Below are 18,752 nucleotides of genomic sequence, written 5' to 3'. Positions count from 1 at the left end.
AAGAAAAAATGTTGTTGTCATTATCATTAAATCTAAGGCACAACAAGGCAACCTGAGACAGCCACTGTTCAACAATTATCAGGGAGAATATGGGGGCTGATTCTGCTGTCTAGCGCATCAGGAATTTCTTTTTACTTATTCTCAGAACGTGGGCATCACTGGTGAGGCAAACACTATTGCCCATCCATAATTGATGGTGAGCCACCCTCTTAAAGTGTTGCACTCCAGGTGGTACCCACTACACTGGTAGGGATAGAGTTCCAGGTTTTTGTCCCAGCAACAATGAAGGTATTGAGTTATATTTCCAAGTCAAAATGGTGTGTGACTTAGAGGGGAACTTGCATGTGGTGGTGTTCCCATGTGTCTTCTGTCCTTGTTCTTCTAGGTGGGTGAGGTTGCAGGTTTGCAAGGTACTATTGAAAGCCCCTAGGTAAGTTGCTACAGTGCACCTTGCTGATGGTATACACTGCAGCCATGGTGCATCAGCGGTGGAGGGAGTAAGTCTTTAATGTGATGGACGGGGTGCAGATCAAGCAGGCTGCTTTTCCCTGGATGGTGTTGAGTTTCTTGCGTGATGTTGGAACTGTACTCATCCAAACAATTCGGGAACATTTCATCACAATCCTGACTTGTTCCTTTTGATAATGGAAAATCTTCAGGAATCAGGACGTGAGTCATTCATTGCAGAATTCCCAGAGTCTGACCTGCTCTTGTAGTGACTGCATTTAGGTAACTGGACCTGTTAAGTTTCTGATCATTACTGACCCCCTAGGAATTTGACATGGGGGATATGGCGCTGTTACAGTGGTACGTCCTGGGGCTAATCAATCTCCAACAACTACAGCCATTTTGAATTATGCTTCGAGAAATTACCTCCAATTAAATATTGGGAAGATTGAAGCTGTTTTAGACCCACTCCAGACTCCATTCCATAGTTACTGACTTCATCCCTCTCCCTGGCAACAGTCTGAGTCTAAACCAGTCTGTTCGTAACCTTTGTGTCACATTTGATCCCAAGGTGACCTGCTGACCAAATATTCATGCCATCACTCACACTGCCTATCTCCATCTTTGTAACACCGCCTGACTTCACCCCTTTTTAGTTCATCTGCTGCTTAAACCTGTGTTCATACCTTTGTTACCTTTAGACTCAGCTATTCCAACACAGTCCTAACCGACTGCACACATTCTACCCTCCATAAACCTGAGGTCATCCAAAACTCTGTCATCTGTGTCTTAACTCACACCAAGTACCATTCCGCTATCACCCCTGTGCTTGCTGACTTACATTGGCTCCCAGTTAAGAAATGGCTTGATTTTAAAATTATCATCTTTGATTTCAAACCTTTCCATGGTCTTTCCCCTCCTTATCTCTTCTCCAGCCCCACAATCTTCTAGAGATATCTGCATTTAGCTAATTCTGAACTCTCGAGGATCCCCAATTTTAATCGCCTGCCACTGGCGATTCAGCTGCCAAAGCTCCAAGCTCTGGAATACCCTACCTACACCTTTCTGCCTCTATACCTCATGTTCCTCCTTCAAGTTACTCCAAATACCTACTTCTTTGACCACGCTTTTGTTCATCTGACCTCATAATTGCATATGTGGATTGGTGTCATATTTTGTTTTAAAATGCTCCTGAGATGCACTTTGGGAGGTTTCATCATGGTAAACGTGCTATACAAATATAAGAATCTGTGATAGATAGAGTGGTGAAGACAAGGTTAATTAAGTTTGTCCCTCATGCTAGTTCTTGCAATATGTGCCTCAGGCCCATCCTGGCAGATATGCCCTCCAGCACTCAGTTGGCTTGGCTACTATTGGTGCTACTGAGCCACTGTAGATGATGGACATTGACGCTTCCCCATCCTGAGTAAATTGTATGTCCTTTCTCCCTCCATGCCTCTTGCAGATGGTGTTCACCATGTAGGAGCACTGATTCATCAGCCAAGGGTGGTATTCAGCAGAAGTTTGCCATATTTGACCATGGGGTCCAAGCAAATGTCCAGGACTCCTAGAGCCAGTTACTTCTGGTTGTATACCACTGTGAGACCACCTCTGCCGACACAGAGATGGTGATAGCATAGACTGGGGCATTGGCTGCAAGAAATGTTTCTGAAAGTCTGACTATGTGAAGTTGTTGCAAGACTAGTCTAAGACAGATATCCCAATTTTGGCAAAAGTCCCTAGATGTTAGGAGGAAGGACTTTGCAGCGTTGACCAGGCTGGTTGTACCTTTGTCATGTCTAGGTCAATGCCACATGATCTGTCCTGTTTTCATAGAATGATTGTGGTACTGAAGGAGGCCATTTAAATCATCAAGAATGTCCCAAGTCTCTGCAAGAGCAATTTAGCTAGGCCTACTCCCCCATACTTTTTTGTAGCAGTTTTATACAACTGATTGGCTTGTTAGGCTATTTCATGGAGCAGTTAAGAGTTAATCACATAGCTGTGGTCTGGAATCACAAATAGGGCAGAGTGCTAATGATAGGGAAGGAAGTTTATGAGCCTTTTTTTTTATTTTACAACAATCTGCTGGTTTCATTAACATTGTTACTGATTACTAGCTTTTTTATTCCAGATATATTTAACTAACTGAATTTAAATTCCCCACCTGCTGTGATGGGATTCTGAACTCCTGTCTTTGGTTCATTTGGCCAGGTATCTGAATTACTAACCCAGCAACATAACCATTATGCTACAATACTTGTTGCTTTGTTTGTATGGAAAAGAAAATGAAAAGAGAGGAGACCCATGACACTGACTTGCTAATGAGAGGGAGGTGTTGTTGTCGGCCTCCTCCTCCTCCTTTCCATGCCGGTTCATTGGAAGGAACTCAATGTAAGGGTGACAGAAAAGGTTAGCATTATGTCTTACAGCTGCCCTTCCCTCAGGGGAAATTGAGGGAGGCAGGTAGCAAGGTAAGAGAGGCCTATCAAGGTATCTACAACCTTCCGCTCATCAAAGGTGTCTCGCCCTGGCATCCTTTTGGCTTGTGTTCAGAACCAGTGACCATTTTCACCACTAGCCTCTGCAAGGAGCTAGGCTGCAATCACATGGTGATCAAAACCCAGAAAGGAAGGGTGAGTTCAGAATATTACAGGTAGAGGACACTGTGTTGTGAGTGTTGAAAATTCAGGTCAGCGATAAGCATCCAAAGAATAATTAATCAAGAGCTTGCTCAGACATGTCAAAGGATAGTTAAAGACTATCATACTGGTGTGGGACTGGAGTCGCATATAGCCCAGAGCAGGTAAAGACAACTGGTTTCCTGCTGTATAGGAAACTACTGAATCTGTTGGATTTTTAAAACAACCCCAACAGCTTTATGGTCACTTTTTTTAATTCTTTCATGGGATGTGAGTGTCACTGGCAGAGCCAGCATTTGTTGCCCATCCCTGTTGGCCCAAGAAGGTGGTGGTGAGATGCCTCTTGAACTGCTGCAGTCCACCTGATGTAGGTACACCCACAGTGCTGTTAGGAAGGGAGTTGCGGGATTTTGATCCAGCGACAGTAAAGAAATGACGATATTGTTCCAAGTCAGGATGGAGTGTGGCTTGGAAGGGAACTTGTAGGCATTAACTGCCTGTCAAAACAACATATGTGCATCTCTGTCAGTGTAAGACCTTTTGGTGGGTTGAGGAGGATAGGGAAGGGGGCATAGAACTCCTTGCATTAACCCATCTGTCTGGCATCCTTCCATTAGTCTATCATTTTCCAAATACCTCTGATTGGGGATTCTCACAGGAAAGTCCACTGGGCCCAGTAACGGTGCTAGGGACAAGAATGATCATAATTGGCACAAAGGTTTCTGAGAACCTACACACCAGCAACAAACAAAGGAAACGTGTAAAAAAAATTGCTGAAAGACGTTACTATGACTGTTCATGGCCTTTTCCATGGTCTTCCATATACTTATGAATTTGTGTGGATATCATTTACACCTGACATCCAGTTAAAACATCAGGAAATAATTAATGATAAAATGAAGTAAGAGTCTATTTGAGACAGACATCACTGGTCCCTGCCCCTCCACCAGAAACTACACAATGGCATAAAATGGGTAGAATTCTGGCAGGATTAAACTCCCATCCATCTTCTGCTCACAGCCACCCTACCTCAATAAAATGGGCACTGGTGAAAATCTAGGGTTATATGCCTTACCTTTCATCTGTTTAACACACTGCCCGGTTAGCGTGCCCCAGCTATGCAGGTGCATCATCAAATTGAGTATAATGACCATAGCAGCCTCCTTACTCGAACAGCCAGTTAATCAAATCTGTAACTGAGCTTCACAGGCCAGGAAGGTCCCAGGTTTGATCTCTGCTCCATGCTGAGTTCACTGATCTCAGCCAAGCAGGCTGTAGAAATGTTCTAGCTGACCTTACTACCCATTAGATTAGAGAAGAGGCAACCACTCCAAATGCTTGCTCAGAATAATCTGTCCTTTTAGTAATGGGTCTTCATTGTATTTTGAAGAAAGGATAAGTTAAATGGACAGACTTTATTTTGATTGAATTTAACCAACCAGTACTTTGTAGTTATGAGGAGACTTAAATTCTGCTTGTAAGCTGAGATAGTAAGTTTCTGCCCACTTCCTGGGAGACAGGAAGAAGCTGACTGGCTTACACATCTATAGAAAAGTATTGCAGCCAGAAAGTTAAATTCTGCAAGTTCTGTGCCGAAAGTGAAGCCTCGCAAAATGTACCTTATGCGATTGTGCAGATCATTGAAATTAGTCAAGAATACTGAACTCTTAGCAGGTTTCATATTATTTGATTACAGACCATTCAGCAATGTAGTTGTATTGCAGTCCTTTGTGCAATCTGCAGATTTACTGTTTTCAGTGAAATTGCAGCAGGTGTATTGCAAAGCACTTGATAAAACAGTCAGAAGTTAATTACTGCAGTCATGCCTCAGAACAGAAGCTCCCCCCATCTTGCCTTCAGTCTAGATCGTGGTTGCAAAGCAAGAAATTTACATCAGACTGGTCTAATCTGCTGCATGTGAATCTATGACCAGATTTAATGCAGAAAAAAAATACTGGCTGTTTCTTCAGGCATGTTATTTAATCAGATCTGTCAAGTTTCAGTTATTCCAATGACAGTCATTGACATTTTGCGAGAAAACTTCCTGTTGTGTGTTTCACTGTAAGGGGACAAACAGATCAAAGGATTGAAATCGGTTTGCAATTTCTGTGAAACTTATTTTTAAAAACTGAGTTTCCAATGGCCTAACCTTGGCAAAGCTACTTTAATGCCATTCAGAGAGATCCTTCTCAATAAACCTGGAGGGACAGAACTCAGTTTGCCAAAGTGATCATGGAGAGCTGATGGTATAAAACAACATGTGTACATAAATGGTGCCTTGCCAGTGCTGATCTCAGACCTGGGAGGTAGACCATTCCACTGGTTGCCTTTTAATGTGGGCAACCATCTCCCCGAGACTAGAAATTTCCTTTAGATAGTATGTGATTGAAACGCTTAGACAACACTGCGGTTAAATGTCTGCTTCTGTTTTAGGGTGAAATTGCTTCTGTGCTTAAATTTCAGAATGTAGGAACAGGCCATTTCAACCTCTCAAGCATGTCCCGCAATGCAGTTAGATCACGGCTGATCTGTACCACACCACCCCATTTACCCACCTTTGTTTCATATCCCTTGATGTATTTACCCAGCTATATCAGCTGCAGTCTTGAACAATTCTATTGACCCAACATCCAGACTTTTGGGGGAGAGAGGTCCACATTGATGATTTTTTTAATACTATGGCAATGAAGTGATATAGTGTAGTGCAGGTAGATGGGATTAAGGTAGAAGATCAGCCATGATAGTATTGAATGGTAGAGCAGGTTCAAGGGCTGAATAACATTCCTCTGCTCCCATTTCTTATGTTTTTATGTTCTTTTTTCACTCCAAAAAGCTACAACACATACATGCTTGTTAAACAGTAAAAGCAGCATGAAATAAACAGATTGAAGTGACCCCAAAAGCAACAGATCAGATCAAAGCTCTGCATTCCTGCCACATCCAATCATGAATAGTGGCTACAAGAGCAAGTCAGAAGCCATAAATTCTTCAGCAAGTGACTCACCTGCTGACTCCTTGAAGCATTTCCACCATCTACAAGGAATAAGTCAGGAATGTGATGGAATACACTTCATTTGCCTAGAAGAGTACAGCTCCAACAAAACTCAAGAAGCTCAAAATAAAGCAGATCACTTGGTTTGTACCCATCCAGCACCTTGAACGTTCAATCCCTCCATCACTGGCACAATATGACTGTCCCATCCACAGGATGCACTCCAACAACTTGCCAATGTTTCTTCAAGCACATCCCAAACCCGTGACCTCTGCCAGCTAGAAAGCCAAGGGAAGCAAGCACATGGGATTACCACTACCCGCAAGTTCCCCCAAGCCATACATCACCCTGACTTGGAAATATATCGCTATTCCTTCATTGTCACTGGGTCAAAATCCTGGATAACCCCACCAAGTAGCACTCTTGGTGTACCTTCACCACACAGACAGCAACAATTCAAGGAGGCAGCTCACCACCACCTTCTCAAAGGTGGGCAATTATGAATGGGGAATAAATGATGGTCTTGCCAGTGATACCCCCTTCACATAAATGAATGAAAGAAACTAAATTTCAAAACACTTGATATCCATGTCACATTGTACTATGAGAATGCATTGTGTCCACTGACTTCTCCTTCAGATTGAACTTGAGTTCAGTCTGCTTCTGAAATCATCACTTTATATAGACCATAAGACCATAAGACATAGGAGCAGAAATAAGGCCATTCGGCCCATCAAGTCTGCTCCGCCATTCAATCATGGCTGATAGGTTTTTCAACCCCATTCTCCCACCTTCTCCCCGTAACCTTTGATTCCCTTACCAGTCAAGAACCTATCTATCTCGGTCTTAAATACACTCAATGACCTGGCCTCCACAGCCTTCTGTGGCAATGAATTCCATAGATTCACCACTCTCTGGCTAAAGAAGTTACTCCTCATCTTTGTTCTAAAAGGTCTTCCCTTTACTTTTAAGGCTGTGCCCTCGGGTCCTAGTCTCTCCTACTAATGGAAACATCTTCCTCACGTCCACTCTATCCAGGCCTTTCAGTATTCTGTAAGTTTAAATCAGATCCCCCCTCATCCTTCTAAACTCCATCGAGTATAGACCCAGAGTCCTCAAACATTCCTCATATGTTAAGCCTTTTATTCTGGAGATCATTCTTGTGAAACTCCTCTGGACCCTCTCCAGGACCAGCATATCCTTCCTGAGATACGGGGCCCAAAATTGCTCACAATATTCTAAATGTGGTCTGACCAGAGCCTTATAAAGCCTCAGCAGCACATCCCTGCTTTTATATTCTAGTCCTCTCGAAATAAATGCCAACATTGCATTTGCCTTCCTAACTACCGACTCAACCTGCAAGTTAACCTTAAGAGAATCCTGGACTAGGACTCCCAAGTCCCTTTGCACTCCAGATTTCTGAATTCTCTCCCCATTTAGAAAATAGTCAATGCCTCTATTCTTCCTACCAAAGTGCATAACCTCACACTTCCCCATGTTATATTCCATCTGCCACTTCTTTACCCATTCTCCTAACCTGTCCAAATCCTTCTGCAGCCTCCCTGCCTCCTCAATATTACCTGTCCCTCCACCTATTTTTGTATCATCTGCAAACTTAGCCAGGATGCCCTCAGTTCCTTGATCTAGATCATTAATGTTTAAAGTGAAAAGTTGTGGTCCCAACACTGACCCCTGCAGAACTCCACTAGTCACTGGCCGCCATCCTGAGAAGGACCCCGTTATCCCCACTCTCTGCCTCCTGCCAGACAGCCAATCTTCTATCCATGTTAGTACCTTGCCTCTAACACCATGGGCTCTTATCTTACTGAGCAGCCTCCTGTGCGGCACCTTGTCAAAGGCCTTCTGGAAGTCCAAGTAGATAACATCGATTGGCTCTCCTTTGTCTAACCTACTTGTTACCTCCTCAAAGAATTCTAACAGATTTGTCAGGCATGACCTCCTCTTGGTGAAACCATGTTGAGTTTGCCCTATTTTATTATGCACTTCCAAGTATTCTGAAATCTCATCCTTAATAATGGACTCTAAAATCTTACCAACGACCGAGGTCAGGCTAATCGGCCTGTAATTTCCTGTCTTTTGCCTCACTCCCTTCTTAAACAGGGGGGTTACATTAGCGATTTTCCAGTCCTCTGGGACCCTCCCTGACTCCAGTGATTCCTGAAAGATCACCACTAACGCCTCCACTATCTCTTCAGCTATCTCCTTCAGAACTCTGGGGTGTAATCCATCTGGTCCAGGTGATTTATCCACCTTCAGACCTTTCAGTTTTCCTAGCATCTTTTCCTTGGTAATGGCCACCATACTCACCTCTGCCCCCTCGATTCTCTTGAACTTTGGGGATGTTATTCTTGTCTTCCACCGTGAAGACTGACGCAAAGTACCTATTCAGTTCCTGAATAGGTACCCTGTCAGGGCGGCCATGTGCAAGTGTGCAGCTTGCAGATCAGATGATTGCAATCCCCACAAATCTTTGTTCCCCACTACTACTTCTCCAGCGTTATTTTCCAGCAGCCCAGTGTCTACTTTTGCCTCTCTCTTACCCTTTATATATCTAAAAAAACTCTTGCAATCTTCTTTTATATTACTGGCTAGTTTACCCTCATATTTAATCTCCCTTCTTATTTCTTTTTTAGTTGTCCTCTTGGTCTTTTTAGGCTTCCCAATCCTCTGGTTTCCCACTGCTCCTTGCCACATTGTATGCTTTCTCTTTAGCTTTTATGCTGTCCCTGACTTCCCTTGCCAGCCATGGTTGCCTTGGCCTCCCTTTAGCATGCTTCTTCTTCCTAGGGATGAATTTTTGCTGCGTCTCCCAAATTACTCCCAGAAACTCCTGCCATTGCTGTTCTACTGTCTTTCCTGCTAGGCTCATCTCCCAGTCAATTCTGGCCAGCTCCTCTCTCATGCCTCTGTAGTTGCCTTTATTCAACTGTAATACCATTACATCTGATTCCAGCTTTTTCCTCTCAAATTGCAAGGTAAATTAGATTTAAAGGAATACTATTTTACTAAATGATTTTATCCAAAACCTTTGCCAAGCTGTTATTGCATCACTTGCGCATAACTGCCATTACAAAGTCTCCTTCCTGGGAGCAGCATGAGTCTTTCAGTGAATGGTTTCACATTGATAACAGCAGCAACTCAGTACACAAACAAAAGGAGAAAGTCCAGACATTAATCACTTACTTTCTGATTCATAGATTGGCTACTGGAATGATGCAGACAAGCTAGTTCTCATTCAGAATGAAATGATGTTCCCGAATGATTCTTCTGCCATGGAAAACAGGACCGTTTATGTCACTACAATATTGGTAAGCCGATTGTTTCTTGTTTGTTTTCCTGTCAGCTTCATATGCACCCAGGTATGTCTTATTTTCGATTCTTACTTAGCCAGTTTTAAAGAGGCAGAATGTTATTACTTTTCTCCTTAATTCATTATTGTTTCAATTATTCTCTAACAAGTTCTCCATATTTACATAAATGTTCCCCTCCTGTATCTTAACCATGTGCAGACTTTGTGGGGATTGCAATCATCTGATCTGCAAGCTGCACACTTGCACATGGCCGCCCTGACAGGGTAGCTCTACTGTTGGTCAGTCTTTCATTTCTTCTACTATCTAAACTTTAAACACGCTGAACTTTATCTGATACAGAGTTGGCAATTTAATTATGTCACCAGCTTTACTACATTAAGGCTATGTGGCTCCTTAAGCACACTGCTGTTGCTTATTAAATTCCAAACCAAGAAAAGATTATTAAATCAATAAATTGAAGTAGCATATGAAAAAAAATTGTTGTATTAAAAGGAGAAAACAGGATACAGGTTTTTGGTTTGTGTGGGTGTCTGATACGTGTGTGAGACGAGTTGCTAGAATTTCAACCTCTGTCGTCACTTTGCAGCATGTGGCACAGCAAAATGTTCATTGACCCCATAATAAATCATTCTCGGTTGCTTACTCCTGTTTGTCAATGTCAGAGCAGGGTCACAGAATATCACAGAAAGGAACTCCAGCTGACAACCAGTTTATATGATATGTGAGATCAGCCTTCAAAACAGCACTATCAACATTGGAAGTGTGAGAAAAGGCTGAATTTTACCAGTCCTTTGGCAACAGGCTGAAGGGTGAGTAGGCTTGCAAAATGGCTAGGGAAGACGTCGGATGGCATGCCTGACGTATTCCTGCCACCACGCCATTTTGCTAGCGCCAAGAAAGGTGGCAGATGACCCACCTGCCTGGTATCCAATTGAGTGACTTAAGAGGCCAAGTAAAGGCCTCTTTCCACTTCTGTTGGGATTTTACCAGCCGCTTTGGAGCCCACCACCAGGTGGGGAGACCACGAGGTAAACCCTGGCAGCCTCCCAGTGGGCTCCAGGATGGTGGGAACCTCTTTTTGGAGTACACTTGGTCCCCTGCCAACGGCACCGCCTGCCCTCAGCATCACCCACTGACCTCGCCAGGGCTTGCCCGACTAGTCCCTACACCCCAGACCCCACTCAGCTGTCTTTGAAGGAGCACAGCCATTAATATGTCCTTATCCTCCAGGTGCAGCTCCATCAGCAGTGGCACTGCTAAGGCTGTTGAGCTACTGGCTCTCTGATTGGGCCTGTAGCTGGGAGGTCTGTGATCCTTAAAAGGGACAGCAGCCCCAGTGACAGACTATTAATTGATTGCCAGCGTCAAAATGTGGCCCTGGGTGTCACCGCCCACTGAGAGGCACGACATAATCAGGGGCGATAGGTGGGTGGGGACAGCAGGAGGGTGCTCAATTCTTAAAAATGGGAAACCCGGCACATTATTCACTGCAAATTTGTCTACTGTTGCTTTCAAAGGGGTAGGTTTAGGATTGGATGAGTAAACCGGCTTCTGAGAGACAGGTGAGTAATTGTAGCATTTAAATTAATTTTCGTGTCTCAATTTTTATCAGCAATTTGGATATGATGCCTGTTCATTGGATTTCCTAAGTCATTGGAAATCTGTCAACTGGAGGGAAGTGGATGCCAAATCCAGCAGCGAAGTATTTTTCCAGGACTGATTATCAGCAAAGAGGGGCAGGAGTGTTTTCCGCAGCACCTGAAGCAAACCCACCATAATTTGTCTCACTCCCCCACAATCCCCAGACACACCCACTCCCATGATCAGCTGACTCCTCCCCTGCAACCTCCCCATCCTTCTGTGATCTCTTGGAAATTCCCACAATCTTTCCCCGCAGCCTCTCGGAAAACCCCTCCCCAGGATCTCCCCCACCTCCACAATCCCTCAGCTATCTCCAGCTATCAACTCCATCCTTTCCCTGACAGCAGGCTGAGAATAAACCATAGTAGAAACAGGAAATGCTCTGAAGGAGAGTCATACAGACTCAAAACATTAACTCTGTTTCTCTCTCTCCACAGCTGCTGCCAGACCTGCTGAGTTTATGCAACATTTCCTGTTATTATTTCAGGATTCCAGCATTCATAGTATTTTGCTTTTGTCTGAGATTAAGCCAGTCTGTTCACAACCTTGATGTCACATTTGATCCCGAGATGAGTTTCCAGCCTCAGATTCATGAGTACCCATTTCCACCTCCACAACATCGCCTAACGTTTCCACAACTCAGCTCACCTGCTGCTTGATTTCCTCATTCATACCTTTGTTACATCTAGACTTGACTTTTCCAATGGATTCCTGGCTGGTTTCTTCTGTCCTACTCTCTGTTTACTTGAGATCATCCAAAGCTCTGCTGCCCATGTCTTAACTCGCAGCACTCCCACTCCCCTACCACCACTATACTTGCTGACCTACATTGGCTCCTAGTCAAGCAACATATTGGGTGGGATTTTACCGTCGGTGAGCAGGGGGTGGGGCCCAATTGCCGACGCATAAAATGATGCGCGGTGACATTGGGTGCAATTCCTGACGTCACCACGCCCCATTTAAGTTTTCAGGAAGGTGGGAGCGCAGCAAAATCAGCTGCACGCCCGCCGACCTGTCAATAGCCAATTGAGGCCATTGACAGAGCAATTAAAGTAATTAGTGGACCTGCCTGTCTAACCTTAAGGTTGGTGGGCAGGCCAGGACCCCTGGCGGGAACTAGAAAAAACATGAAACCTCATCCCCCGGCGGGATGAGGTTTCATGTAGGGTTTTAAAAATTTTAATAAAATTTTTTTGGAAATTATGAACATGTTCCAACTCATGAGGGGACATGTTAGGGAAATTTTATTTTTCTATTTTGAGCTTTTTCACATTTAGAGCCAATCTCTCTGAAGCAGCACTTAGCCTCAGGGAGATGAGTGCGCTCTTTCGTGCGCATGCATGAAAGAACGCACTCTCGATTTTAGGAATCCCCCCACTCGCACAGGGAGCGCATAGCACTTCCCTGCAGAAATCACGTTGGGCGGGCCCACCCATGTAAAATGGCGCCGCGCCTCACCTCCGATCGGGGGCGTTGATCAGAAGCACGCCCGCCCATCAACTTACCCGACAACGGAGGGAAATTTCAGCCCATTGACTTTAAAATTCATAATCTTGTTTTCAAATCCCTCCATGGCTTTGGCCCTCCCTATCTCTGTAACTACCGCCGATCCCAAAACTCTCTGAGACATCTGCATTCCTCTAATTCTGGCCTCTTTTGTATTTCCAATTATAATTGGAATGCAAGAGGAGAGTGCAAGAAGAGGACCCTGGGACAGGCAGTCAGCAGCACCTAGAGGAGAGTGTGAGAGGAGGACCCCAAGCCAGGCAGTCAGCACTGAGCACCTAACATCACAGGAGAAACATAATTTCATTGGTTGGTGAAGAAGGGGCTACTTATATTTAAGTAAGAAACACAAGCAATAAGGAAATAAAGTTAGGTTGAGGCCAGGTAGAATAAAGTTGCATAAGTAAACCAAAGTAAAGTTAATGGAAGGGAAATTAATTGAAGCCATGGCAGACAGCTCAGTCGTGTGGAATGCTGTCTTGTAATATGTGGGAAGTTGTGGATGCCACCAGTGCCCTAGATGATCACATGTACAGAAAGTGTCACCAGCTGCAGAACCTTGAGCTCCAGATTTCGGAATTTGAGTAGCAGCTGAAGTCACAGTGGCGCATCCACGAGGCTGAGAGCTACGTGGTTAACACATTCAGAGAGGTGGTCACATTGCAGCTTAGGAGCCTGGAGGCAGAAAGGGAATTGGTGACGGGCTGGCAGTGCAAGAAAATTAGGCAGGTAGGGCAGGAGTCCCCTGGCATCCCGGCTGCCAATCGGTTTTCCATTCTGGTACCAGTGAGGGCGTTGGCTCCTGGGAGGAGTGCAATCAGAGCCAAGTTTGTACCACCACAGGCAGCTCTACTGCACAGGAGGGGAGAAAGAAGAGGGAAAGAGCAATAGGGGATCCGTTAGTTAGGGGAACAGACAGGCTTTCCTGTGGCTGTAGACATGACTCCAGGATGGCATGACCTCCCTGGTGCCAAGGTCAAGGATGTCATGGAGCGGCAGCAGGACATTCTTGTGGAGGAGGGTGATCAGCCAAAGGTCATGGTCCAAGTTGGTACCAATGACTAAGGTAGGAAATGGGATGAGGTCCTGAAAGCAGGTTTCAGGGAGCTTGGAAGAGATTGAAAAGCAGGACCTCTAAAGCAGTAATCTCAGGATTACTCCCAGTCTGACATGCAAGCGAGTATAGAAATAGGAGAATGGAGCAATTAAAGATTTGGCTGGAAAGCTGGTGTAGGAGGGAGGGCATCAAATTTTTAGGGCATTGGGACCAGCTCTTGGGAAGGTGGGACCTGTGCAAGCCAGATGGTCTACACCTGAACAGGAGTGGGATGAATATCCTTGCAGGAAAATTTGCTAGTGCTGTTGGGAGTGGGGGGCAGAGTTAAACTAGATTGGCAGGGGGTTGGGAACCTGAGGGAAAATTCAGAGCAGGGTATAGGAGATGGAGAATTAGTGAGTGACTCTGAAAGACAGAAGCAGCACAGGTTAAAAAAGTGTACAGCACAGGAATTTGGCAATGTTAAAAGGCATATAAGTAAATGCGAGGAGCATAGAAAATAAAGCCGATGAGCTGAGGGCACAGATAGACACATGGCAGCATGATATCATCACTATAATGGAAACTTGGCTTAAGGAAGGGCAAAAATGACAGCTTAACATCCCTGGATAGAGAGTTTTCAGGCAGGGCATGAAAAAGGTGGAGATGTAGCATCATTGGTTAAAGCATTAATTACAGCTGTGAGGAGGGATGATATACTAAACGAAGCATCAAATGAGGCCATTTGGGTTGAGCTCAGAAATAAAATAGGGGCAGCCACACTGCTAGGAGTGCACTACAGACCCCCAAATAGTTCAAGAGAGTTAGAAGCACAAATATGTAGACAGATTTCTGAGTACCAAAACAATGGGGCAGTAATCATTGGAGATTTTAACTACCCTAATATCAATTGGGATACTAACAGTCTGAAGGACACAAAGGGCACAAAATTCTTGAATTGCATTCAAGAGAACTTTTTAGCCAACAAGTAACAAGCCCAACAAGAGGGGGTGCAATTCTAGATTTAGTCTTAGGAAATGAAGCTGGGCAAGTGAATGAAGTAGCAGTGGGGAACCGTTTTGGAGATAGTGACCATAATATAGTTAGATTTAGCATCATTATGGAAAAAGACAAAGATAGAACAGCAAAAGTTCTAAACTGGGGTAAGACAAATTTTACAAATCTGAGAGGTGAACTAGCGAGAGTGGACTGGATACAGCTATTAGAAGGAAAAACTGTATCAAATCAGTGGGAGGCATTCAAAGGCGAGATTCTGAGATCCTATGGGCACAGTGTAGACATGTTCCCACAAAGAAAAGAGTTGGTACTGCCAAATCTAGAGCCCCCTGGTTATCCAGAAGCATACCTGCCAAGATAAAGCAGAAGGAGAAAGCTTATGACAGTCACAAAAGACTTAATACTGTAGAAAGCTGAGAGGAGTATAGAAAGTACAGGGGTGAAGTAAAAATGGAAATTAGGAAAGCAAAGTGAGGATATGAAAAAATATTGGCAGGTTAAATCAAAGAAAATCCTAATGTGTTTTACCAGTGCATTAAGAGCAAGAGAATAACTAAGGAAAAGGTAGGGCCTATCAGAGATGTACAAGGTAACTTGTCAGTTGATGCAGAGGATTTGGGCCATGTTCTCAATGAGTATTTTGAATCTGTCTTCACTAAGGAGAGGGATGATACAGACATTCTAGTGAAAGGGGAGTGTGAAATATTAGATACAATAAGCATAGTGAGAGAGGAAGTACTGGCGGGACTGGCATTCTTGAAGGTGGATAAATCACCAGTGCCAGATGGATTTTATGCCAGGCTGTTAAAGGAAGCCTGGGAGGAAATAGCAGATGCTCTGAGGATCATTTTCCAATCCCCAGATGACACAAACGAGGTCCCAGAGGATTAGAGGTCTGCAAATGTTGTACCATTATTTAAAAAGGGTGCGTGGGATAGGCCAGAAAATATGGATTGGTCAGTCTGACTTCAGTGGTGGGAAAATTATTAGGAGAAATTCTGAGAGACAGGATAAACTGTCACTTAGAAAGACATGGATTAATCAGGGATTGTGACCATGATTTTGTTAGGGGGAGATAGTGCTTTACTAACTTAATAGAATTTTTTGAGGAAGTAGCATGGAGGATTGATCAGGGTAGTGCAGTGGCTATTGCACACGGACTTTGTAAAGCATTTGACAGGGTCCCGCATAGCAGGCTGGTCAGGAAAGTTAGATCGCATTGGATACAGGGGAAGGTGACGGGTTAGATCCAAAATTGGCTCAGTGACAGGAAACAAAGGATGATGGTCGATGGATGTTTTTGCAAATGGAAAACAGTTTCCAGTGGTGTTCCACAGAGCTCAGTGTTGGGGCCCTTGCTGTTTGGTGTATATATTAATGACTTAGACTTAAATGTGGGAGGCATGTTTGGGAAATTTTCAGATGGCACAAAAATTGGCTGTATAGTCCATAGTGAAGATAATAGCTGTCAACTCCAGGATGATATCAATAGTTTGGTCGAGTGGGCAGAGAAATAGCATGTGGAATTCAATCCAGAAAAGTGTAAGGTAATGCATTTGGGGAGGGCAAACAAAGCAAGGGAATACTCAATAAACAGGAAGTTATTGAGAGTGGTTGAGGAGTTGAGAGACTTTGGAGTGCATGTCCACAGATCCTTGAAGGTGGCAGGACAGGTGGACAAGGTGGTCAAGAAAGCGTATGGAATTCTTTGAAAAAAACAAAAAAACTGCGGATGCTGGAAATCCAAAACAAAAACAGAATTACCTGGAAAAACTCAGCAGGTCTGGCAGCATCGGCGGAGAAGAAATGAGGACTCGAAACGTCAACTCTTTTCTTCTCCGCCGATGCTGCCAGACCTGCTGAGTTTTTCCAGGTAATTCTGTTTTTGTATGGAATTCTTTCCTTTATTGGGTGAGGTATCGAATACAAAAGCAGGGATGTAATGCTGGAACTGTATAAAATGCTGATTAGGCCACAGCTGGAATTTTATATACAGTTTTGGTCACCCCATTACAGGAGAGAGTGCAGAGGAGATTTACAAGAATGTTGCCAGGGCTTGAAAATTGCAGCTATGAGGAGAGATTGGATAGGCTAGGGTTGTTTTCCTTATAACAGAAGGGACTAAGGGGTGACCAAATTGAGGGGTAGACAGGAATGACTTGTTTCCCCTAGCTGAGGGGTCAATTACCAGGGGGCATAGATTTAAGGTGATTAGAGGGGACTTGAGGAAAGATTTTTTTACCCAGAGGGCGGTGGGTGTTTGGAACTCACTGCCTAAATTGGTGGTTGAGGCTGACATGTTCAACTCATTTAAAAGGTACCTGGATCTACATCTGAAATGCTGTAACCTGCAAGGCTACGGGCCAGGTGTTGGAAAGTGGGATTAAAATGAGTGGCTAGTTTCTTTTTTCTCTTTTTGGGTGGCACAGACACGATAGGCTGAATGGCCTCATTCTGCACCGTAACTTTTCCATGGTTCTATGGTCTGCAAATCGTAATAGATACTTTGGATGTGGAAGCCATTATTTCTTCATATTGCTTTAGAATGCTCAACCCCCATGATACATTGCAACCCTGCAGTGGAGTATCAATTCAACTTGTCAGTATGGCTCAGTTGGTAGGACTCTTGGCCTTAAATCAGAATGTAGCGAGTTTAAGATAGACTTAAATACAAAGTCTGGATTGACATTCCTCTGCAATATTGAGGAACTGCTGGATTTTCAGATGTGCCAACCTTTCGCTGAAACACAGGGAAAGCCATGGCAACACCACTGCAGCCAATTCTGGGAGTCACAGTGGGATCAAATCCCAATCGGGCAGTCTGCCACTCCACCTCCAAAAGCTGCTAGCCAATCAGAAGTCCAGCAGCTCTTCAGTCCCAGAAGCACCATAGGGAGCAGTGGTCACTGCTGGCACTGTAGGAAACCCCAGGCCAGAAGCACCTCGGGAGCTTGAGCAGAACTTGAGTGGGGTGGGATTGCCAGGGTCAGTCAGGCAGGCCCCAGCCAGTGGCAGGGCAAGTGGATAGTAGCAATGTGGAGATTGGATTTCAGTGGGATCCTTGCTACCACTGAGACCTTCCATGGGTACAGAGTGCTCAATCAGAAAGCCTTCCCTGAATCCACAAGCAGACAGCCAGAATATACCTGGTAGCCTGATGTCGCATCTCCCCTCGCCTCCCCTCTCCTCCTGTCCCCTCGTCTCCCCTTGTTGAATACCAGCAGCAGCAGGATGAGGCCCTTAAGGGCCCCTTAAGGGTCTCAGCTGGCCTAGGGATGGGAAGGTCAATATCAACCTTTCCCACCCCTGACTTAATCGGGGGGGAGTTGGGAAGGCGATGACCTCTCCACTCCACGTCTTTCCATCCAATTATATGACTGTCCACCCCCTAGTACAGTCTTGGAGGTGCATTAAATTCCACCCTATTGCAGCCCTAACTGCCTATTCAGACGAGTGACAAAAAATGGGAAATATATTCTATTCCTAGCACTGACTTCATTCGTTGTGATTAAATGCAAAAAATATCACAAAACATAAAGATTGAAAGTAGCCCCTATATTTTCTGAAATAGAAGCAGAAATAATGCAAAACAAAAAGTCTTATGAAGGCCCCCAAGTTATACTTCAGAAAAATCACATGACAAGATCAGGTCTCATTATCTAAATAAGGGAAGCGTGAACAGGACAGTTAACTAGTATATGACAACAGGACATAATTGAGATAGGTGACACAAAACTCATTCAGGGAATGTTAAATAAGGATTGCTTTCTTCATTCTTTCTTGAAAGTAAAGAGATGTTCCAAATGCATCAATAAAAGCATGAGCAGCGTTTTAGTCAACTTGCCTTTCATCAATAACTATCTGCTTCCTGAACCAATTTATAGTCACAGGCAGTGAACTGGCAGTTTAAATCAAATGTATAATTAGTTGAATTAAATTGGCAGCTGATTTCATTGCTGATCCTATTTAAATATATTCCCATTTTACAGGGGAGTGGGGGTACTACTTATACTGGCTTAATTAGCTGCCTTCCTCTGTTTACTTGCAACATTCCTAGCCTGGAGTGGTGTATTCAAAATCTTAGAACAGAAGCAGTACAAGTTCAACAGACCTCCCTTACCAAGAGGGACAAAGTCCTT

The 18,752-nt window shown here is 44.2% G+C and overlaps 1 protein-coding gene across 3 annotated transcripts in view; it reads left to right on the top strand.

Annotated features, from left to right (window-relative positions):
- Positions 1-18,752, top strand: part of LOC121284000 (glutamate receptor 4) — a 304,238-nt gene that overhangs the window by 179,311 nt on the left and 106,175 nt on the right. For all 3 annotated transcript variants that reach the window (XM_041198891.1, XM_041198890.1, XM_041198892.1), the window contains one exon: positions 9,300-9,410. In XM_041198891.1, the coding sequence (XP_041054825.1) occupies positions 9,300-9,410 (111 nt within the window). The remainder of the gene's footprint in view (positions 1-9,299; positions 9,411-18,752) is intronic.

Source organism: Carcharodon carcharias, chromosome 11 (genome assembly GCF_017639515.1).
Source record: "Carcharodon carcharias isolate sCarCar2 chromosome 11, sCarCar2.pri, whole genome shotgun sequence".
Classification (NCBI taxonomy): domain Eukaryota; kingdom Metazoa; phylum Chordata; class Chondrichthyes; order Lamniformes; family Lamnidae; genus Carcharodon; species Carcharodon carcharias.
The sequence above is the reverse complement of the archived record's forward strand: the minus strand, read 5'-3'. Positions and strand labels throughout refer to the sequence as shown.